The sequence below is a fragment of the Xenia sp. Carnegie-2017 genome, unplaced genomic scaffold (assembly GCF_021976095.1).
Source record: "Xenia sp. Carnegie-2017 unplaced genomic scaffold, XeniaSp_v1 HiC_scaffold_16, whole genome shotgun sequence".
In the NCBI taxonomy this organism is placed as follows: domain Eukaryota; kingdom Metazoa; phylum Cnidaria; class Anthozoa; order Malacalcyonacea; family Xeniidae; genus Xenia; species Xenia sp. Carnegie-2017.
Genome location: NW_025813469.1, coordinates 14,011,123 through 14,034,561, shown reverse-complemented (window position 1 = coordinate 14,034,561; position 23,439 = coordinate 14,011,123). Strand labels below are relative to the sequence as shown.

The 23,439-nt window shown below is 35.8% G+C and overlaps 6 protein-coding genes across 6 annotated transcripts; 3 read left to right on the top strand and 3 right to left on the bottom strand.

The window, feature by feature from the left end:
* Nucleotides 1-691: 691 nt before the first annotated feature.
* Nucleotides 692-3,575, bottom strand: LOC124436569 (transmembrane protein 231-like). Its single transcript, XM_046986519.1, has 7 exons — nucleotides 3,355-3,575; nucleotides 2,705-2,871; nucleotides 2,500-2,628; nucleotides 1,868-2,011; nucleotides 1,556-1,637; nucleotides 1,363-1,468; nucleotides 692-1,137 (listed from the first exon to the last, which is right to left on the bottom strand). The coding sequence occupies exons 1-7, from the start codon at nucleotides 3,491-3,493 to the stop codon at nucleotides 975-977; spliced, it is 930 nt and encodes a 309-aa protein (XP_046842475.1). The 5' UTR covers nucleotides 3,494-3,575; the 3' UTR covers nucleotides 692-974.
* Nucleotides 3,576-3,623: 48 nt separating this feature from the next.
* Nucleotides 3,624-6,746, top strand: LOC124436902 (NADH dehydrogenase [ubiquinone] flavoprotein 2, mitochondrial-like). The gene is made up of 9 exons (XM_046986873.1): nucleotides 3,624-3,735; nucleotides 3,845-3,919; nucleotides 4,037-4,099; nucleotides 4,185-4,272; nucleotides 4,449-4,548; nucleotides 4,858-4,955; nucleotides 5,740-5,849; nucleotides 6,009-6,085; nucleotides 6,446-6,746. Exons 1-9 carry the CDS (start codon nucleotides 3,679-3,681, stop codon nucleotides 6,537-6,539), a joined length of 762 nt encoding a protein of 253 aa, XP_046842829.1. The 5' UTR covers nucleotides 3,624-3,678; the 3' UTR covers nucleotides 6,540-6,746.
* LOC124436901 (mismatch repair endonuclease PMS2-like) lies at nucleotides 6,589-10,561 on the bottom strand. The gene is made up of 4 exons (XM_046986872.1): nucleotides 10,121-10,561; nucleotides 9,699-10,050; nucleotides 8,969-9,254; nucleotides 6,589-8,453 (listed from the first exon to the last, which is right to left on the bottom strand). Exons 1-4 carry the CDS (start codon nucleotides 10,444-10,446, stop codon nucleotides 6,817-6,819), a joined length of 2,601 nt encoding a protein of 866 aa, XP_046842828.1. The 5' UTR covers nucleotides 10,447-10,561; the 3' UTR covers nucleotides 6,589-6,816.
* A 69-nt stretch (nucleotides 10,562-10,630) lies between these two features.
* Nucleotides 10,631-14,316, top strand: LOC124436652 (N-terminal EF-hand calcium-binding protein 1-like). The gene is made up of 14 exons (XM_046986628.1): nucleotides 10,631-10,801; nucleotides 10,927-10,951; nucleotides 11,144-11,252; nucleotides 11,472-11,497; nucleotides 11,576-11,673; nucleotides 11,930-11,986; nucleotides 12,185-12,264; nucleotides 12,354-12,448; nucleotides 12,596-12,666; nucleotides 12,747-12,797; nucleotides 12,864-12,973; nucleotides 13,216-13,293; nucleotides 13,456-13,547; nucleotides 13,905-14,316. The coding sequence occupies exons 1-14, from the start codon at nucleotides 10,748-10,750 to the stop codon at nucleotides 13,946-13,948; spliced, it is 990 nt and encodes a 329-aa protein (XP_046842584.1). The 5' UTR covers nucleotides 10,631-10,747; the 3' UTR covers nucleotides 13,949-14,316.
* A 187-nt stretch (nucleotides 14,317-14,503) lies between these two features.
* LOC124436651 lies at nucleotides 14,504-16,749 on the top strand. Its single transcript, XM_046986627.1, has 5 exons — nucleotides 14,504-15,023; nucleotides 15,104-15,405; nucleotides 15,649-15,729; nucleotides 15,976-16,083; nucleotides 16,313-16,749. Exons 1-5 carry the CDS (start codon nucleotides 14,592-14,594, stop codon nucleotides 16,470-16,472), a joined length of 1,083 nt encoding a protein of 360 aa, XP_046842583.1. The 5' UTR covers nucleotides 14,504-14,591; the 3' UTR covers nucleotides 16,473-16,749.
* Nucleotides 16,571-23,324, bottom strand: LOC124436650 (Bardet-Biedl syndrome 4 protein-like). The gene is made up of 16 exons (XM_046986626.1): nucleotides 23,029-23,324; nucleotides 22,798-22,877; nucleotides 22,661-22,724; nucleotides 22,216-22,327; nucleotides 22,045-22,117; nucleotides 20,226-20,244; nucleotides 20,102-20,136; nucleotides 19,707-19,834; nucleotides 19,541-19,595; nucleotides 19,387-19,455; nucleotides 18,867-19,019; nucleotides 18,478-18,569; nucleotides 18,085-18,164; nucleotides 17,934-18,003; nucleotides 17,376-17,520; nucleotides 16,571-16,959 (listed from the first exon to the last, which is right to left on the bottom strand). Exons 1-16 carry the CDS (start codon nucleotides 23,231-23,233, stop codon nucleotides 16,810-16,812), a joined length of 1,530 nt encoding a protein of 509 aa, XP_046842582.1. The 5' UTR covers nucleotides 23,234-23,324; the 3' UTR covers nucleotides 16,571-16,809.
* Nucleotides 23,325-23,439: the final 115 nt, after the last annotated feature.

Genomic DNA, 23,439 nt, shown 5'->3' with positions numbered 1-23,439 from the left:
GAATACCTGTTCATAAAACATTCAGAGAGAGAACTAAATGAAAAGATCCAGATAGTTGCCACATCTTTTGTTGAAATAAAAAAACTTTTTTTCTCTTTATTTTTGGGAGGTGATTGAAAGCGTTTTGAGGCGCATTTTTCGTAAAAACATTTGATGCATAGAAAAGCTTCACTTCTTTTTCCTGTGATGATATCGTCTTCCTTTAAAATCTGTTTTAAACGTTGCATTTTACATGCGCGGAATACATTAAGGAGAAAAGAAAAAGAGGTAAAATTTCTCATCTTTTGTCATAAATGCATTCGACTCCATGTAAAGTACACTATACTAGCAAAAAATCAAAGTTTGTTTTATTATAAATACATTTTGAGTTTTATATTAAAAATGTAGAAATAAGTTTTTTGCCTTTGCCCAGAGAGCTTCCCATTGCATTAGAAAGTACCGGTTACATTAAGGGCACTACCTTGTCTTGGAATTCCCTCCCTCCTTGCTCCGGATAAGACATTTTTCTTGGAAAATTCTCTCTCGGCTTGGAAGTGATAGGAAAGTATCCATGATCTTGGAAGATAGCTCTTGTCTTCGAAGCTGGTTCTTATTTAAACTAGTACCCTTCACTGCACCGAAAAGTTGAATGGCGAATGTTGCATCATCCATCAACCACTCAAAGAGTAAAGAAATTGTCTACGAGCGCATGTTCAGTTGCTTAGTCTTCCTTTCATACTTATACACAGCACATGCTTACTAAGTACTATCAATACCACAATTATGTATTCAAGCTATATACAAATAAATTATCATCCTAAAAAGAAGTTAACTTGTTGCTTTTGGTCACGTGATCACACGACGACACCATCAAAGCTCGCTGGTTTAGATAGGACGTCATGTAATACCAGTAAACATGAAAAAGGCTTTCTGATAAAAAAGCTGATTTTGAAATGACAACATTTCCACGATTTAAAATTGTCGTTTTCACCTTCTCAGTCTTCGTGTTCAGTTTTTATTTTTTGTGGAACAGTCGTCACAACTTGGTTCTCAAATACAAATCTTTTAAATCGCGAGAAAAATGACGTGAGAACAACAAGAATGGCGAGATACTGGATCCAAGCATATTTAATGAGTTGCCAAAAACCGGGTCGATAGCTTTGTGACATGTTAAGAAGAGTTAATTTTGATTGCATCAAAAGGTCGTATTTATCAGATCTCAATTACTACTTCACACATTTCATTTCAAACTTAGTTATAGAAAAACGGTAATTTTCATTAACACCAAGATACGAAAGAAACAAGAATTGCTTTTTGAAATTTCATTATAGTTTAGAGCTGGTTTGTATAGTTTACAGTTTAAGCTGTCTTTAACAAGGATACAATATTCTTTCCTCTGGATAGTAGATCGTCGCTTTCAAAACAAATGGCGCTTCGATATTTCGACCAGTTCTCCATAAAGGATAGACGCTTTCATACTCTGTTGTCACTGAAATTAAAACATAATTAATGCCAAAAAACTCGCGTTTACTACAAACAAAACATACACGAAAAGCTGTCGAAAACGAATAATTACCATTTCTTATGAAGTACTGTCGAAATATATTCGTGAAATCATACGCCTCCGCAAAAGTACTTGTGCTGTCAATAACCGTTGTCTATAAGAGAATTGAATAAGTCAGTAAGGTAGCCGTCCTCTTCATATAGTTATACTGTGCAACTCTTTCTGTGTTTAAAAACAAGAATTCATGTTAATGATCTTAGAATTTAGATATTATGACTAAAACTTGTGGACTGGCTTTGCCATTAGAAAAAGGCATCAAAAATCATGGATAAACTACCAGAAACATAACTTCTGTTAAAGATGTTCCTCATTATCCCCACTTACATTATAAGTTGTACTCCGGCCACTGTGACGTAGTAGAGATTTTTGCTTCAATCGTAATTCACCGATCGTCACAAACTCGGCCCCAGGCGCCCCAGATGAGTGATGAATGTAAGCCATACTTTCCATGACGAGAGTTGAAAACCTCTACGTTTTAAAGTTTCAACAATCAGAAAAAATAGACCCGCTTTGCGTACACAGAAGATGACATCTTTGCGAGTTATGGTATCTCAAAACTCTCTGTTAGAACTAGCGCTATTTTTTCTGCAGTTTGATCTTGGAAATAATCACAAAGATGGTCACACAGAAAATTTTTCCTAAACTCCATTATTGTGTAATATTATAAAATCCATGGTGGGTTTTTGAAAATTCATAGTGGGTTTTCGTAAATGAACATTCTTTATCCATGATTGCACATAATTTCACTTTTTCATTATTGTTATTCAGTATGGAAAGCACGTAAATTCCATGATAAATACAATGTTGGATTTTATAAAAATTTTCCTGTGTCAAGCACTTTCTAATTTTGAGTTGATTTTGTCTTTCGCATTTTGAGCAAAAAATTATTAATCAACAAGTACCTGAATCTCAATCCCTGTATATTCCTAAATTTACTTATACTATATCAAAGATACCTGTAATTTGTATTCAAATACGAGCAGTAACTGCACTCCATAAGCACTTTCTTTGTCAGTCAATGGCATCTCCAGTGTAAAATTTAAGACATCATTCTTGCCATCTCTGTTTTTGTCTTCCTCAAAAGACTAAAAACATCAATAAATAAACAGATGGAAACTTTCAGCAATAAACTTGCACATGTTGCAATTATTAACATCTTACCTTAACAACTGGAATGCGTAGTTTATCATTGACAAGGTTGTTGAACTTTTGATACGTGCTGTAGGCAACATATGAACGTGATGTTAACCCTTGCAGCAAAACAATGAATTCATGCTTGAAATGGACCTCTGGTTGTTCTTTGTAAGATGATTCCTTCAACCAAAATCCTGCAATTTTTTACGATTTTATGGAACTAAGTTTTGTTAAATCTAGTGAATCTGGCATTTTGTCAAGAGAGACCTGTTTATCGAAATCAAGTCCTTGTATATTCAAGTCTAGTGTCTTCATCAGAAGTGATCTGATGTTGAAACTTGAGTCCTTATATACTCCAGTCTTATGTTTTCATCAGGAGTGATCTGATGTTGAAACTTGAGTCCTTATATACTCCAGTCTAGAGTCTTCATCAGTAGTGACCTGATGGTGAAACTTGAGTTCTTATATACTCAAGTCTAGTGTCTTCATCAGGAGTGATCTGATGTTGAAACTTGAGTCCTTATATACTCCAGTCTAATGTCTTTATTACGAGTCATCTGAATTGATTAATATAACAAATGATATTGTATGAATTAAAAAAATTTGATGTCAATACAAAAATGCTATGATAGTGCAAATCAAACCAAGAAAATAAAATTAATAGTTAGTTTAGTTACCCTTTGAAGCGAAGGCAATCAACAAAGGGAAAAATGCAGTAAAAAGTAACAGAATCAACTGAAATACGCTTGCTTTGCTGCATATATGGGCTTTGTATCTTTGAATGACAGGATGCGAATGGATAACGTACATCACCATGGTCAAACAGAGTTAAAAGACTTCGTTGAGAAGTGAAAAATAAGCTTTGTTTGACTACAAAACATTGTTTTGCTTTGAAATATTTAGCAGCTCGCGCTGAAATAATATATTGTATTACGCAAAGTAACCAGCGATACCGCTGACTTTAGTTGAATCTGCTATTTTTAGTTAAAGTATATAAGAAAATGTTTTTGCGAAGTTTGGCTTTAAAAACATCTTTTTCGAAGCTTTGTGCAGGGTTGGTGAGTATTGAGACACTCACGAGTGTCTATCTTATTTTTGTTATTGCGAATTTATGTGAGAACTGTAATAAGAAGTTTGTTAAACTCCAATTTCTTTTGTACATTTTAGGTTGAAGTCCAACGTCAAAATGGCGTAAGATGGTTACATAAAACGCCATCCATTAGAGGTGGTCAACTATTTGTGGTGAGATTAAGAAATCGATGTGGTTTCACTAAAGACCTGTCTCGACCATTTTTAGCTAATTTTTAGTCTTGCTTGATTAACTTGTAAATAAGTAATCTTTACGTATTTCTTTCACAGCACAGAGACACCCCAGAGAATAACCAAAATACACCTTTTGAATTTACAAAAGAAAATTTAAAGGTTCAGTAAAACACCCAAAATTTTTTTTGTGTCATCTGGACAAAGACTACTATACTTAATTTTGACATTTTTGTGATCTTCATAGAGAGCTGAAGCCATAGTAGGTAATTATCCAAGTGCCCACAAGTCTGCAGCTGTCATACCATTGCTTGACCTGGCTCAAAGACAGATAGGTATAAGTTGATAAATTATTGAAAACACTTATTTAATAATACAAAAAAAAGGCATATATCATCTGCTAACATATCACGCTCTAATCATTTAGATATACGTTTGTATATATCTCTGTTTTGGTTTGTAATATATTGGGTCTTTTTAATTTTTCTGTTTTACTGTGTTATATTTCTAGGCTGGGTGCCATTGTCTGTGATGAATTATGTTGCTGATTATTTGGAGATGCCTCGAATGAGAGTTTATGAAGTAGCAACATTCTATACGATGTACCACAGGTTAAAAACTTTATGAAGATCTTGAGTAGCAATTTTGCAATGTCATAATCAACTGTTGTTTTTGCAACAATAACAACTTGCTCTAAAGGATATCAATATTTGTGCCCTTGTGTGTCACACATAAAGGAATGTGGGTTATCATATAGTTTAATCAAGCAATATCTTTACTTGTGAGAATGTACGTATGTCAATTTCTTAATAATCCTCTTGCACTGTGTCCATTCTGCTTGGTCAATGTGATTGTGACTTTACTGAGTACAGCTATGTACCTTGACCTACATTAATGGATATTTTTGTTACCTTTCCCAGGAAACCTGTTGGTAAACATGTGATTCAGGTGTGTACAACCACACCATGTATGCTGTGTGGTGCTGAAGACCATTTGGAGTACATCAAAAAGACTTTAGGTTAGTTCTTTTAGAACATATGTCAAAAATTTATGACATTCAAAAAATCATCATTCATGTCGTACATACCTAACATAATATATTAAACCATGTCCAAACAACAATTTGAAAAAATACAGTAAAAAACAAATTTCGAAGAAACAAGACATCCTGAGATTACAAAATATTAATCAGAACAAGATGAAAAGTGAACTGATGACTTTGAAATAAAGTAGAAAATTCACAGTTCACCGTCTTGTTCTGATTCATATTTTGTAATCTCAAGATGTCTTGTTTCTTTGGAATTTGTTTTTTACAATATTTTTTTAAATTGTTGGCTGGACATTTTAATACATTATGTTAGGTGTGTATGACATGAATGATGGTTTGTTTTTTGCTATATAATGTATTAAATGTCATAGTAACTATTTTTTGCCTACATAAGAGATTTTAGACACAAAACAAACAAACAAACAAACAACATTTGTATACCGGCCAGTATTAATCCCCGCCAGGGGGGTTGACCGGTCCATGAACTTTTCTATGCCAAATGTCTCTATCTCTCGCCATAAGAGATTTTAGAAAAAACAGAAAAAAAACAACATTGTCTTAACAACATTTATTGAGTCGTTTTTTGATTGGTTGACTACAGCAATGAATACAGAACACACATAAATGTACAGAAATTTTAGTTTGGCAATAAAGTTATTAAAGTGATGCAATGTTATTATGTAAAACTTAGTCTTACCTTGAATGACCAAGTTAAGCAATTCACAGCAACATTGGTATGATTCATTATTTAAAGATATTGATGTTGGTGAGACAACAAAAGACGGAATGTTCACCTTACTTGAAGTAGAGTGCTTAGGAGCATGCGTTAATGCACCCATGTTGCAAATTGGTGACAATTACTATGTAAGTTCAGTTTAGTTCTTTTTACACTGTGGACTGAGGTTGATTATTTTGTACATAAGTTCAGATTGGATGTGTTTTTTGGAACGAAATATATCTATTCTGTTTTCCTCTCCTCTATCGTTCATGTTTTGATCATTGAGTTCACTTTCTCTCTGAAAGGAGGACCTTACGCTGAAGGATACAGAAGAAATTCTCAATGATTTGAAAAGCGGAAAGACGCCCAAAGCTGGACCACGGTAATGTTGTAGCTAAATTCCTTTAAAGTATAACTTTTTCTAAATTTTTTCCAAAATCATTACGAAGTTTGCCAATATTTTTAATCACTACGATGTCAGAAAACATAACCGCATTAAAAACCATGACCAGCCGACAATTTAAAGATATATAGTATAAAACAAATTCCGAAGAAGCAAGACATCTTGAGATTGCAAAATATGCGTCAAAACAAGACGAGAAGTGAACTGTAAATTTTGAAAGTCGAAAATTTACAGTTCACTTCTCGTCTTGTTTTGATGTATATTTTGCAATCTCAAGATGTCTCTTGCTTCTTCGGAATTTGTTTTTTACTGTATATCCACATTATATCGTGCTTTCAGAAATGGCCGTTTCGCTTCGGAACCCAGAACGGGTTTGACGTCCTTGACCGAGAAACCAAAGGGGCCTGGGTTCGGTGTACGATCTGATTTATGATCGATGTTGTTTCGATGAAAGTGAGGTCGAATGAAAGTGAGTGAATTTCTGAAACAGTGAAAAAATTTTATCCACATAAAATTAACAGTTTCTAGTTATGCAATGTATGTATTTATATTAATGTTTATTCGCATGGAGATTTTTGAACTTCGATAACTATTTCGAACGCTTCGATTGTTTATTGTATCATGATCATTGTTCCTACAATTTCTTGTTCTATCCTCGTCAATCCCCATTTCACCTACCAAATGTGCCTTTACTCTGTCACTTCTATCCTTTATTTTCCGACCATGTTCAAATCGATCAAATGTCTGATCGTTGGTCGTCCATGAGGGCAGTTCCAAGGTTGATCCATTTCACCCATATGATCCACAATCCTCCTCATTTGTCTCTCATTTAAAGCTCGACCAATCATGACAGACATACGACAAGAACGACTGGCAATCATTTTTTTCACGTTTGAAGGTCGGCAATTCCTGTTAGGGGAATCACTTAACATAAAGATCAATTCGTCAATATCCGATTTACCAAAACTCCAATTCCTACTGACTGGTGTGGCCGCAAGCTTCACTCTTTGTGAAACTGGTGCTGTTTCGTCGACCTCGAAGTCAAAGCCGTTCATTTTAAAGACTTGAAGATTTTCCAACAAAACGCTTTCGTTCACTGCCGTGAGATCCAGCGATTGCGGTGCGATAAGTCGCTGCGATTTCAAAACTGTATTTTTTTGTAGATCTTCAAAATTATATTTCTCGTCCGCGGCATGTTGATCGATGATAAACAAATCGCGGTCGAGTTTCGATATAATAAAACCCTGATTAAATTGTCCGATTATTTTCATCTTTCCAAACATATCTTTGGAAATATTCTTTCTTAGTTCGTCCTCGGCGGTCTGATTGCTTGCGGGCGAAATGTTTGCACGAAAAGAACGCGAGATACTATGATTTTCCTCTTTAGTTGCTTCACAAAATTTTTCATCATTACTAAGCTCACGTATTTTCTCCATGTCAAAATTCACTACTAAACTATTTCGTTCGTTTACGTCGTCAGTTTTCTCGCCATAATCTCCGTCTGTTCGAATTCTCTTGGCCGATAAAAGATTCGTACAACCTTCTTTCTCTTCGTTAAATCGCTCTCGTTTCAACCCGTGTTTTTCCTCATTGCAACGATCATTTTCTTTTAAAAGTTCAAACATGTTCTCTTGTATCTCTTCGTTTTTCTCTTTTTGAATGGTCTCTGTGTCAGAAATACCCTCTCCATCAATGATGCATTTTCTAGCCGTATTAAGAATATTACTATCTTTATATTCAATAGTGATCATAGTCGGTTCTTCGTTTCCACACGACTTGCTCTCATTCTTGTTTCTTTGGCAAAAAATTTTGTGGTTTTCGTCCATCTCTGTCAATTTCAAATCATACTCTTGGTGAAATACAGGCGCCTTTCCTACGTCGTTTTTACTTGTCGTCACAGATTCTTCAGATGAACTGATTTCGCTTTGTTTGACCATGTTATCTAAGCCATCAGTTCTTAAGTCACTTTCCGCGTTTTTGACCTCTGATTCTTCAATATTCCATGGGAACGCAGAATTTCCTTCTTCATCGTCATCAACCGTCTTACTTATTCCAGAAATATTTGTCGTATACTTCAATATACAATTTTTATTGTTATTTTCAACTGGTGTTCCTGCCGTTTTCAGTCTTTCTTTGATCGATTTAACGAGGCTCTTGTTCGTTTCCTCTCTTCTTAATCTTGAACTTGATAATTTAATTTCTTTCAATGGTTTCTGATTGGTTTCGTAGGAATTGGACCCAGTGTCGTACATTGCTTTCAAGGAAGACTTTATGATGGCATACAGAAGTTTTTCTTGTTGAAAAAAAACTTGTCGTTTATCCGGTGTTAGATTCACGTCAACAAGTTCTAGTCAAAAATAAAATGGATATTTGTTGAAAAAGGAAGATTAAAAATTTTTCATTCAGCTGTGAAATTAATAAAACCGTTATTAGTTTGTGTAGTCAAATTCAAAATAGTTTATCCTACGACTAGTTTCAAAATGTTTCCTTGAAAAAGAGAAATTCACGCTTGTGCATGATGACGAATTTTGTCGCCAGCCAATCCAAGTTTATTCTTGTGTCATGTGATACATCACATACGCTGTTCAGTATTACTCTATCTGATTACAAGGTATAACCTGATGGCTACTTTATGTTAGGAGGTAGTGCCTCATCTCAGGGGATGGGTAGTCTAGAGCATTGAAAAACAACACAAGTATCTCTAATTACCACAAGTCAAGAACAGAAGACTTGCAGTTCTATTAAAAAATACCATTGCAGATCAGCAACTGCACAACATTCAACAATGAGATCATGTTAATAGCCATGCAGTGAGGTTCTGTTACTGGAAAATCTATGCTTTTTTCTTTGCGCAATACACACCTTTATTTAATACAATATTTAGAACCACAAATGGATACTGATTTCTATTAAATATATGATAAACTTCGTTGACCAATCGTGTCAGCTTAGGTAGGTCACATGGTCTCTTGTTAATGAATATATATTGTCGATCACTTGAACTTCGTCCCTCACCATGTTCTGAACAAGATACAAACCCTGTCAAAACTAACATATTGTTTTCATCTTGTGAAAGTATATTCAAACCAATTTCTTCACAGTCTTCAGATGCTGGTGGGATTTGCTCGAAAGCCATGATAGATTGTAACTAAATTATGATATGTAATGAATATTTAGCATTCAGCAAAACCAATGGTTACTGAGAAATGTCATTATAATTTATCATTTTCAGTAGCAATTAGCCAGTTATTCCTGCTATGAGAATTTTTAATAATTAATTCCTTAGAAATTGGAAGTTAATTAAAATCACTGAACTCAAAACGATTTTCATTGAGCGAGCTTAGTCAGTTCAGCTCTAGGGTGCAGCATAGTCAATATTATTGAGAGGGTCTTGCCATAAATTTTTGCTGACAAACAAAGTGTGGCATGGTTGCGGTTTGGGTTCGTTAAAATTAGCAGTAGAAAAACAATTTTTGTTTACAGAACCATGATGGGGGCATGTACCACCCCCAGGACCTCCTCAAATGCCACACTCCTGGTTTGGCTTTACTGTGATCATCTTTCTAATTCCATAACAGTTACAAAAACTCACTTGTTTAGGCCCAAACACATCACCAATATTCTCTTTTATAGAGTTGTTACCATGCGTTGCCAGAACCAGTGATTTCTTCCCTTTATCATTGATAATATAGCAACTAATTCTAACACCTGTCAAAACAACACAATATCCTTGCAAAATTTGTATCATTTTGCCATATTCTCTTTTGATGTTCCTTAAAAACTCCTTGTGTCGAACAGGTAGAGTGGAGAAAAGATTTTGAACTGTGACAGTGGTTCCCTGTGTTCTTGCAGTAGCATGTTGCTTTATTATCTGTCCATCATGGTTGTACTCTAATTTTGTGGCAATACTTTGAGATGAGTGACATGTGGTGATGGTAAGATTACTAGAAAATATAGCAAAATTACCATTTATAATTACTTTTGTCTGTACTGAAATTGTCTATGGAAGTTTACCTTAATGCACACAAAGAGCTAAGTGCTTCGCCACGAAAACCAAAGGTTTCCACACCGGGCAGGTCGTCAAATGTGGTCAATTTAGATGTGTGGTGCTTTAAAGCCAAACCAGCAAAGTTTTGTGGTAATACACCTGCACCATTATCAATAACTTCAAGAGAATCTGCACCCCAATTCTTAATGCGTACTTCAATGTTTGTTGCACCAGCATCCAAACTGTTCTCGACCAGTTCTTTTACTGCTGTTGCCAAAGTTACGACCACTTGACCAGAGCAAATTTTAAGAACAGATTGTTTGTCTATGGGTTTTACTGCATTGCTGCTCATTTTGACTGTTTAACCATTTACCATTCTGTGTTTTGTAATACTGCTTTAAAACATCACTCACCCATTTTGAGTAATAACCAAAATACTGTAAATCACGTGTGCTCACTGTTCAACTTACCCGCCACACTTCATTGATTTCCCGCCGAGATTTTAACACATTTCATTCTATGAGTCAGGGGGGTAAGTAAAATGTTAATATTAAGACAATAATTTACATATTGTTTAAACGTTAAACCCCCTTTCTTTTTAATTAATTAACGTAACGAATTGCAACTTTTGTTACAACCAAATTCTCACAGTCATGGAAAATCAAAATAACACACAAAGTAAAGATGGTTTATCCATATTTAGAGATGTAAGTGACCGTCTTTCGGACTGTCCTGTTTGTATATAGTATGAGATTGAGAGTTTTGAGACTGTCCCGCCAGGTCCGTCTTGATATTTGCTTTCTTCCTCACGCTAAATTACATTAAATTACAGGTTTTTCGAAGAGCTGACAAAGACGGTACGGGTTTTTTATTTTTTTTAATACGAAAATTTGTATTCTCTCTTTCTGAATGATAGTTGTTCAAGTACTGTTATGTGTTATCGATATTAATTTTTCATGCCGTCAAATGCTAATTTATGTAGTTGTGGCCATTTTAAACAACAAATCGCGAAAGATGTGCACTGATTTAGTGAATTTCCGAATTTATAGACGATGGTGCAATATCGTTAGCTGAGTTCAAGAGATTTTTCAATGATGGCATTTTGTCAGAGGAAGAATTGCTAAAGCTGTTCAATGTCATAGACACTCACCACACATCGTATGTACATTTTGTAGTTGATAATCTTTAGATATGGTGTGCTAAATTTTAGTCTGCTTTGTCATCGTACACTCTTAATCAGCTGTTAGCAAAGTATTGAGTGGTTTGTGGAATATTCTATCTCAGTCAGTTAAAGAAAGGTTGGGGACCTCCCACCTTAATAGTTTTTAAAATATATCCTGAGTCCACTAATAGTCCTATTCATTTTTTATGTTTCAGCTTTATAGACACACAGGAACTCTGTGGTACGTATGTTTAACTCTAAAAACAATTTAAGAATAGTAGCATTCAACTATGATTATATGGTTGCACTCTTCATGTAGATTATTTTCAAGAGCATTTGGGTCCATTTTCATCCATATTTAGTGGTCTTGAGTGCATGAATTCTGCCGTGAAAAATGTTCTCACTGAAACAGCAAAGGTAAACTGAATAACATAAGCTCTACTGGCTAATATTTGTAAGTTAACATACATGTTTTACATCTTGAATGACCTTAGTTTGTCCACCTTTCCCTGATGTTTTGTTAACCCAACAGTTGGGGGGGGGAGGGGTACCTCACCACCCATGCCCACCATAGAAGCCAATGCAGTAATTCATGCATTTCTATTTTTTGCTTATACTGGTCAGCCATATGTATGTGTCTTCATTTCCTGACTTATTTATGTCTTTGGTTTAGAATTATCCAACAGCGAACTTCTTCACAAGTTTCACCATAAGATTTTTAATGCGTGAGGTATGTTCAAAAATAACCGAACATGAAACATGATGAATATTGTAGCATTTATAGCAACTGTTCATTTGTAACTAAGAATTCTTATGAACAAGATGTACGGTTAATATTTTGTTTAAAACATGAGCGAAAACTTGTGATCTCATTGTAATTTTATGCTTCATCATTGTCAAGTGTTGCAATTATATTACTTTTATGTAGCTGCTCAACCAGCTCGGCTCATTGGAATATCACGTGGACACAGCTCTTGACAAAATAGATTCAGATGAAAAAAGCAAAAGGTCGAGCTTAGGTTTTTAAACTTATCAAAAATTTCTGACGATCATTCAGAAAACTGCAATGTATTAGATTTAGATTTCTTTTTATTTAGAACTGGCACACCATACACAGAACAGAAAACAAACGAAGGAACGAAAAAAAGTCGAAAGAAATCTCAGAGACAACAGCCACAGATGACAAACGACGGTAGGCAAGCTAGTACTCAGGTATTTTTTGCGTCTCCTTGTCAGGGAATCGTCAGGGATCGTATGAAGAACTTACTGAACTAAGGTTTTTGTAGTATGGAAAGGCTTTTGGCTATGAATGGTGTCGTTTTTCTTTTTTTTTACGTAGGGCATTCCCTCTCCAAACTTGCATCGCAAGTTGATCGACTTGCTCACCTGGTTAACCAATTGGAATCCAAAGTAAACAAAGCTTACAGTTTTTTGTGCCGTTTCATACAAACATACGTAAAAACTCATCCATCTAAATCTATATATTGTAGGTGAAATTGGAAATTGTCGAAGAAGAGGTTGATCCGAATAAGGACAGAACGGTCAGTGATTTTGTCGAAAAACTTATTTTTGATCTTGCATACTATAGGTGGAATGTTTTTGTTTAGTCCATTATCGTTCGTCGTAAGTTTGTTGTGAATACAGAATGTCACGAAGAGTTCAAGAAATCATTAAAAGTCTTCATTAACTCGACTGGCTGTGCCGTAGGCTGTCTTGAGTACGTTTATATACAAATAATTGAACGTCAAACTTTTTCCTTACTGTGTAAATCTACAATGATACTGAACGCAAATTTCTGCCATACTGTGTAAATCTACAATGATACTGAACCCTAAGCTTTTGCCATACTGTGCAAATCTACAATGATCCTGAAGATCAAACCTCTACATTATGGTGTGAATCTATTTTCAAAGCATCACTTTTCGCGGCTTTATTGTAAGATTTGTGGGTTTTTTTCAGACTCTCAGTACGTTTGTTCACAAACTCTGACGTATTTATACTTTATGAAATATGGAGCAGCAAAGACAGTTTAAAGAGGTTTGTTGACATTGAGAAATCGTGAGTTTAAACAAGGGACAAATAAAAAATTGATATAAAATTTTCCGCTACATGGAATGAAGCGAAATTCGCTCAATCTTGCTTATGTTCAAAGCGAAATCTTCCGAAAATTTCAGGAACAATGTCTTATATCATTCATAGTTGGTATGTATCACCAGAATCCAAGGCATTTCTTCGCTCCAATATTGATCATTTGCAAAGACCCGAAGAATGTATCCAAATGCCAATTCCAGGTTCGTCATCCGCCTTTTACTTGGTATTTAACTATTAATAACTTATGTAAACCTTGTGAAAGTTAACAATTCACAGAGGCATAACCAGGAGGGTGCACGTAATTTTTTTTCCATGACAGTTCAAAATTGACAGCTATATTTTTACCTTTTTTCCCTGACTCCCCCTCCTTTTCATAAATCCTACCTATGCCCCTGGAACTAGTTTGGCCTATGGACATCCTGAGCAGTGATTATGCTCAAAGTCATCATTGAAAAGTCGTCGAGATTTTATTAACCTGGATGATAAACTTTTCACAATCTTTAAAGGATAGTTCCATGTTTACATCACTTGCTTTTACAACTCACGTACTTTTCTAGCTGCGTGGTTAGAACAAGATGGTGCTAGCGAAGATATCATCTAACCTGAGGGTAAAGCATTGTGTTGTAGAAGATGTGCCTCATGAAAGAACATCAAAATTTGTGGCCTGAGGGTAAAGTATTGTGTTGTAGTAGAAGATGTGCTTCATAAAAGCACATCAAAGAGTTGTGTGGTAAAGTTTAGCCGTAATTCATATTGAATAGTTTAAGAACATAGCGTTGGTTTTAGAACTAAAAACGCTGAATCAGTTGGCTGTCGTAGTTTGTCTTTTTTTTCTAAGGATAGTGAGTTATTTTTGGACCGTTTAATGGCGTTTTTGTTTGTAATTGTCATCCAAAGATGGATGCATGTAGATGTAATTCTCATTGTATAAATGATGCCCACGTGATGAAACACGTGGTGTACACATGATTTCTATGATACTTGATTGATATCCGTTTAATTTTCAAACCTACAAAGAAATTCTCGAAATAGCTGCATTGCTTCAAATTTGATGTGAAAACCTTCGTTGCGTCTAGCATTATATAATTGAAAGAAATTCTGTTCCCTGCTACAGACTGTGTATAATATCTCCGAGGTTACTGCGCAGTCGCAATTAACAAATTAACTTGACTAAATTAACATTGTTGCGTTAATTTGGTGACATCATCCAATACGCACGTCACAGAAAATGATGTCGTCCAATCATGTTAAATGGTAGTTCTATGCTAAGAACGACATACTCAAGTGAATTTTCCCATTCAACGACTACTAACGGGCGCCCAACGCGCTTCTATGATTTCGTAAGTTTTCAAGAGAAGTCAATTGACAAACTCCTTCCTCGCTGCTTTCCACATTTTGCGTTGCACATTTCACCACATCGTATTCTCGATTACGAAAGATCTGCTTTGGGTTTTCCTCCGACTGGTGCAGAATACAGTGACTCAGAGCAGCGGAAAGACCCGACTGGTGTCGAAGACGCGAAATTTGAAGAAGAAGAAGAAGGTCACGGTGATCATCCAGATACGCAGGAAGATCAGGAAACAGACGAGGGAACACTGTCTATTCCCCAGATAAAGAAAAGAAATTCATTCGCCAAAGATTTAGTTTTGCCTGAAAAAATCGAGGGATCAAAAAATGTACGTATCTAAGTTTATTTTTCGTAAAGTTTGTGTTAATCATTCTTACTTTCAGTAACACTTGCATTTCTTGTTCTCAGTTGAATAAAAGAAAGATGAGCAAATCATCACAAAATTTTGTGGATGAAGTGACCAAAAATATATACAAAAGTACTGCCCACAGAGCGGCTGAGGAATATGCATTGACTATACCTAAACGGCCTGCTGTTCTTCCCAAAATCATTGGTAACAATGAAGACAGAGAATTGTATCATTCAATCTATCCTAGGATTGGAAACTGGAAAACGGAAGTCGTGCCAAAAGCTTGGGAACGAGGTCAGGAGCGACCTTTATACGAAGCTCCGAGGAGAAAGCAGTCTTTCGCCACGAGATTAAGATCAAGGTAAGCTATTTAATGAACTCTTTGTTGCAGAGGTCAGTTTTGAGAAGACCATGAACCAATTTCTCAGGGTAATTTTTTGGTAAATATTTTCGCCAGAACTCATTCAAATTTGTAGAGATTGTTCAGTTGCTTAGAACATGACTCATCATCTACGAAATTGGTGGGAGAGTGCTTTCGTTTACGCATAAAATATCCATACATTTCACCTAAATCTGTCAGTTTTATATTTTAATATTTTTGTAGCAAAGGTAAGACAATGCTCATCGATAAGCGTGAACAACCGGCAAATGAAACGACTTTGAAGAAAGATACGGAACAAGTACAGTACGTAGCATGTTTATGTTTGTTTAGCCCAAAATAGAAATTCTTTTTTATTAATGCTTAAATATGGACAGTGGCTTCACCAGCTTGAGAAATCGCTTCAATTGATTTGAAAAAAAACTAAATATAGAAAAACATGAATATATGAAAATATTATCTCCCCTCATTTATCACGCTTGCGAGGCCACTGAATATGGAGTTCATCATTAAAAGAGACTCTTTCAACCATGAATGCATTTATGTTTCCAGTACACGTCCCTTCCCTGGTTATGGTGGCTTTGTACCTAAACTTCCGGTCATTCCCAGTCCACAGCAAGATCTTCCTTTGATGCAGTCCACTTATAGTGCCACATATGGGTGAGTTGTTGTTAAAATACTGTCGCTTTACTACTTAGGAGAATTTAACTACAGTCATAAAACACAGTATTTGGTTAAAAGGGACAATTAGGAACATTGAGGACAGCTTTTGTCGTAATTATGTTTATCAGGGACAATTAGGAGCATCGAGGACAGCTTTTGTCGGAATTCTCTTTATCAGAGCCCAATTAATCGTAAGCAATAATTTAGTCTTCCTTCGCCTGTTTAGAAACGGTTACAAAGAGTTGTTAAGGATTCAAGAATATGCCCACAAAGGTCCCCTATCTAAAGTCGTGAGCCCTACCTTCCCCTATAATCCATTTAACAAGGCCAAAGAGAAGTTTCACCCGACAAGCGCTTTGTTCGCTATCCAATTAGAAGGTATATGATGTAGGATTGTGCCGCTGACCATTTTATTAAATTGGTGATCAAATTTAATTGTTATTGGTGTGAGTTTCGTTCAAATGAAACTAGCTACATGTCAAAATTGTAGTGATGATGAAGCATGTAATTTTTAATGCAGAAATGAAAAAACTGAAAGTAAAATAACATTTATAGTAAACACATGCTAACTAAGGTGATGTTTCATTGGCGGGAACAAAAAAAACTGAAAGTAAAATAACATTTTATGTAAACATATGCTAACTAAGGTGATGTTTCATTGGCATCCAACACAAACGAACAAAACTTTCTTTACTCCATCGTCAACTGTTGTTTTACTGTTCGTCAAACGAAGGAACTATTACTACTGTTTTCTGATATCGGATACTCCCCCCCGGAACCTTCACAGAGTGACGTATTAGATGGCGATTGTTTGTAAACGAATTGCTCTCCAACTTGAAGGAGTGGCGCGAGTTTAGCTGCCGTTTCGAATATCTAGAAATAAATTAGATTAGTGGGATTGACTTGTACATCTCGGGATGGCAGTCAAGATGCTGAGGTTATTGAGGTTCCATACAGAGGCGTAACTAGAGGGTGTATTATCATATATTCAGTTGTGCCCTACTGATTTCTTTTTAAAATTCAAATCACTTTCAAAAGAAATCAGTAGGGCACAACGGAATATATAAATATGCCACTCCCCCCCCCCCTATTTAACGTTCTAGTTATGCCTCTGGTTACATGGCGGGATGAAGATGGCGTTATCTATTTAAAGAAACAATCAAATATGAAATATTCATGCTATAAATTATGTCTTGTAAAATTCAACAGTCAAATCTTTAAACTTAGTGTCATTCACCACAGGAAATTTCAGGAATTTGAATTTGAAAACATTGCTGTCCACATTGTACCTTTGTATCAATACGGTTCCCTTTTCCTTCTCGTTTCATGGCGTCCAGTCTCCTCTCGTAGCTCGCAAACTGTTTCGCCGCATTTCGTCTCTCTTTTATTTTATACAACAACACACAGTAGTTAAGGCAAATGGCGGGATCTTCTCTGGCAAAAATAAAAATTGAACTTGGATGTTGTTCATCTGAGAATACTACTCATAAACGTATTTTTGATTTTTGAACTATCAATTGGTGAAACTTATGAAATAGAACAAAGGATGTATGAATAGGACAAATGAACCGTTTTCCAACTTAAACTGAAGTAGGTAATATTTTCGTGTTCTAGCATTATACGAAAATCATCCCTAATCAAATGTCTAAAGAAATTTATCTTAGAACACAGAATTATTACCCTGAAATAACAAGAATGATTAGAATAACTTATAACGATTAATAATCAGTGCTAAGTTAATAAAACAAGTAAAGATATAAATATAATGACGATGATAAAAAAAAAGATAAGCTACGTAGTTAATGATAATGATGATGATATTTAGAAATAGTTATAAGAATATATACTTGTCAAAAAGTATGGCTTGCTCGTACGCTTTTTTTGCGTTCTCTGAATCATCCAAGTGCGTCAAAGCCACTACAATCAAAATACGTTAATGCTCCAGTCAAAAAACAAAACCGCAAAAGTAAAAAGCATTTCAATGCGCATGCGTATTACCTGCTAGTAACATAAACAGTTCACCGTTTCTCGGTTGGAGAGACAACGCTCCGCTTATAAAATGAAAGGCTGAAGCAAATCTTAAAAAAAGGGAGAGAAAGATATTAAAGATATCAGCGAGAAAAAGCTCTCCCTAAAGTCTAATTTCCACTTGGTGGAATTCCCCGTGCGCAAAGTCAAATTTGCGAAATGATTGGTTGTCGAAAAATAATGTCGACATCTACAAATCACACCCGTTATCAGGTATTACGCGTTGAATTTCCCGCCTCGTGGAAAATAGCCTTAAAAGCAGGCGATTGACGATAACTGCTTGTGAATTATGTCTAAAAGCGATATACACGTTGCTTTCGAGGTATTTGTGCTTTTCTTTGAAAAAGAGTTGTGAAAACATACTGATGTATGGTGATATGAATCAAGCCAAGATTGTAGAAGATTTTCCATTCAAATGGAGCCAAGTAAGCGGCTCTTTTTAAGCAACTGATTGCCTATAAATTAAAAAAAAATGGTGGATGAATAAAAAATAATGATTCTTCAGCAAATGAAGAGGTGGCCATTCGGGGAAGGTGTGAACATTCGGGGAAGGTGTGGACATTCGGGGAAGGTAGAGAGGATGTACGCTTAACTAGAGGGGAATCAGGGGATGAATGGATAATATCTTGGAGGACAAACAACAACAAGAGCTTTTTGAAAGATAGGAGTAAAACTTAGGTTAGAGGCCTAATGAAAAAAGTGACTTCAACTCCCCCCTCAACCCGTCAAGATTAGAGGTGAAAGAACCTTACAGCAATGTGTTTTTTCTTTCCAAAGAAGCACATCCCAATATTGTTCCACAGTTGTGCAGACTCGGGTGTAGCAGCGGCTGCTACCCGATACTTGGTGATAGCAACATCGTAATCACCGTGTGTCTGAATGATTGAGCCAGCTGCGAGAATTGCCTGTAATATGATGAGCAAATTTTCATGATTTGCTCGAAAAGTATTTGAGTGAGTGGCTGTAAAGCGGTGTGAAAAGACCACCTTAGAAAAAGTATGTAAGTGGATATCTGGTATTAAAGGGACTCCTTAGAAAAAGTAGGGTTGTAAGTGGATACCTGTTGTTAAAGGGATTCCTTAGAAAAAGTAGGGTTGTATGTGGATACCTGTTGTTAAAGGGATTCCTTAGAAAAAGTATGGTTGTATGTGGATACCTGCTGTTAAAGGGATTCCTTAGAAAAAGTAGGGTTGTATGTGGATACCTGTTGTTAAAGGGATTCCTTAGAGAAAGTAGGGTTGTATGTGGATACTTAAGTGTTGAAGTAGATACCTTAGAGAAAGTAGGATCATAGGTCAACGCATTACCAAGGTGTTCAAATGCTTTTTGCGTTTGTCCAACCTGAGATAAAAAGATGAGAAACATTTCAATGATTTCAAAGCACGTCTATCCGAAGGATTTATAGATTTTATTGCTATGCACAAACCTCGAGATACAGCAGTCCAAGTGTCGTCATTAAGTCAGGTTTTTCAGGTGAATGACTTTGTTGTAAAAAAGAAATTAGGAATTTTCAGAAAGAAAGCTGTATATTTCTATGAAAGTACAGCTAAATGAACGACAATCTCCTTTTATCATAAGAATCTTGAACTTACTCCACTGCTTGTTTATAAACTTCAATGGCAGAGTTCACGTCGTTTAACAAGAGATGAACTTTCGCTAATTGTACGTAAGATGTGTCATGGCGGCTAATTTGAAGGGCTCCCTTTAGCGAAGTCATGGCCTAAAATGAAACACACTGAATTTCAAACAAGTTTTAGCCGGAAAAAAGTATAGCCTGTTTGTTGAATTATGAAAACAGCAGCAATAACGACTGCTATGTTTTCTTCCTTTTATCTATCCCATCGACTACATTCCATCTTCACTCTCACAGGATAAGGTTGAATGAGATTTTAGTGGTGGTATACGATTGACGGTTTGCAGATAAATTCACAATTAAAATATGGAACGTTTTTACGCTTTACTTCAATCATGCATCAACAAATCTTACATTTTCATAATCTTTAAGATACATGTAACAGACACCTGAGAAAAAGAATAAACTTGTACAGATGTTACAAACATATGTGATTGTAGCGTTCTTATATTACATCGCGCACTGTAACCTGTCATACCTTGATTATGGAAAATTTCCTAGAAAAGAAGGAGAGGAAAATTTTGATCGAAAGCTCGTTCATACAATCGAACGGATAAAGATTGTTATTGAAAGTTGAAATTATTCATAAAACTATACATGGCGATTGCGTAAAAAAAAAAGAAAGATGACATAAAAGCTATCCAACAAAACACGATGCTGTCCAACAAAACACGATGCTATCCAACAAAACACGATACTATCCAACAAAACACCATGCTATCCAACAAAACACCATGCTATCCAACAAAACACCATGCTATCCAACAAAACACGATGCTGTCCAACAAAACACGATGCTATCCAACAAAACACGATGCTATCCAACAAAACACGATGCTATCCAACAAAACACGATGCTATCCAACAAAACACCATGCTGTCCAACAAAACACGATGCTATCCAACAAAACACCATGATATCGTGCAAAACACCGTGCTATCCAACAAAACACCATGATATCCAGTAAGACACCATGCTATCCAACAAAACACGATGCTATCCAACAAAACACGATGCTACAGTACCGCTCGCGTATTTGTTAACATAATTTTGCGTATGATACGCGTATCATACGCGTATCGTTCTCGTATCATACGCGTATCTTTCTCGTATCATACGCGTATCGTTCTCGTATCATACGCGTATCGTTCTCGTATCATACGCGTATCGTTCTCGTATCATACGCGTATCATTCTCGTATCATACGCGTATCCTTCTCGTATCATACGCGTATCGTTTCATTTTATACGCATGTCTTTCTCGTGTCATACCCGTATTACTTTCTTAATATTCTCGTATATGGTTTCAACACGTGCGTATCTACGTCTGCAATCTCTGATAGTGTCCGTATTGAATGAATAGTGGTTTCATGCGACAAAACATTTTTTTGCCGTACGATACGCGTATCGCGTATATCGTATTTTACTCCTTTGAGCGCTGAAACTAAATCTCTAAAATTTACAGAGCACCGCGCTCAAACGATTTATTATGATATGGCTTTTTGCCAATTGCCTATAAAGTCTATCAAGTGACAGTTGGCTATTCTGTATTTCTCGAGTAGACGAGGAACTTTGTTGTGAATGTGAATTTACAACGTAGTTGGATTCGATTGTTGATGTTGCAAGATGCACATCCATATAAGCATGTTATTAATAAACGTGTATTCTATTCGTATGAATCGAATCGTATTTTAATAAAAGGCACGTTTCGTCGTGATATAATAAACGCCTTAAATAAAACATTAAAGTCGATAAGAAAATATTACACAGATTTCTGAAAGTACATAAAACATTAGCTTTAAATGTTGACCAAAATTTATCCTGAAAAAATAGTGAAATAACATAGAATTCCATACCAGGTATATTACGTAAGCAATATAAAAAAAAAACCAACGAAATCGTTAACAATTTGAAAGCAAAATTGCTGCTCATTACGATGAACAAAGTTCTATCAAGTATCACAGCGTTTCATCCTCGTATCATACGTACGCTTATCCTTCACGCATTATACGCTCATCATACCCGTATCCCTTTCGTATCATACGCGTATCGTTCTCGTATCATACGCGTATGTTTTTCGTATGATACGCATATGATACGCGTAGCGTATGTTAACAAATACGCGAGCGGTACTGTATCCAACAAAACACGATGCTATCCAACAAAACTCCATGCTATCCAGCAAAACACCATGCTATCCAACAAAACACCATGCTATCCAGCAAAATTTCACGCTATCCAACAAATACCAATTTATAGTGCATCGAATCAACAGCAAATGCAATCTCCTTTCTTACCCAGTCTTCGGCATTTAATTTTGAAGCTTCAAGGTATACTTCCAATGCTGCTTTATGTCGTGCTAGCAAAAACCTACATTGCAGTGATGAAAAAATGTTGGTAAGCTCTGTCAAAACAAGGCCTGTGTTTCATGTTGATAAATGTTGTCAATATTCCACAGTTCTACTTACAATGATCGTGCAACTTGTTTCAAGTTGTCTATGTTGTGAGGATTAATCTGTACTGTTCTTTGAAACAGCTCCAACGATTCTTCAATTTTTCCTTCTTCCCGCAGAAGAAGAGCTAGAATTTTGTGGATTATAGATATGTTTAGAGGTAATCTGAGATAAGTATTAAACGAGGATTATGGTGAAAGTGAATCACAACATTTCATTGAACAGAAGTGGAGGGCAGACTACAAGGATTAGATAGGATAAAGGATTAGATAGGATAAAGGATTATGGTGAAACTGAGTCACAACTTTTCCTTGAACAGAAGTTGAGGGCCGACTACAAAGAGGATTAGATAGGATAAAGGATTAGGCAGGATAAAGGATTAGATAGGATAATGGATTAGATAAAAATATAGATCAGATAAAGGGCGAGAAAGGTTTATATAATTTTTATATTAACAAACCTTGTATATACAATGCATATTCACACATTCCTTGACTTTCCTTTAGTTGTTCATCAATAAAAAACTAAAACAGCGATATTTACTTGTATAGTCAATATTTCACGATGCATTTCACAATAATTTTACTTTTCACTTACTTTACATTTCTCGATATCTTTGCGTACATAGTGTAAATGTATTAACCAGTTCCGTCTTTCATAAATAGGGAGTTCTGGAGCTGAGAAAACAAATGAATTTCACCCAGCAATTCAATAGACTATACACTGCACACACAACTAACAGACTAACAGTAGCACAAGCTTGTTTCCAAATTACTAGTTTTAAGTTTTGGCTACAACAAAACTCTTTATATTCGATACATTACACACCTTTTACAGCTCTTCTCTTTGGTTTGGCTGGTGGTTTTAGAGTTCCAGTGCTTTTATTAGGCAAATCAGCGTAGAGCTCTTCATTTCGTCCGGCTGAGCTTCCAACATGAGTGCTTATACTGTCGTCACTTGACGATGCGTTTGCGGAATAATCGGCTTGTCTATCACCCTCTAAAGCATATCCAATCGAAGTCGGCTTTTGCATTGTGTTTAAACGGTTTCAATGGAAAAGAAACTGCCTTTTGCACACTTTTAATCATTCGGTAGAATTTTGGCGTCCATGTTGTTATCAGTGATTGTTGTTATGGGGGCAATAACGCGTGGGTGACACGCGCGGTTCGCCCACGCGTAAAGAGCACATGAGAGGGGAACACGCGTGAGGATTTCTGAGACACTGTGATATTCAGATTC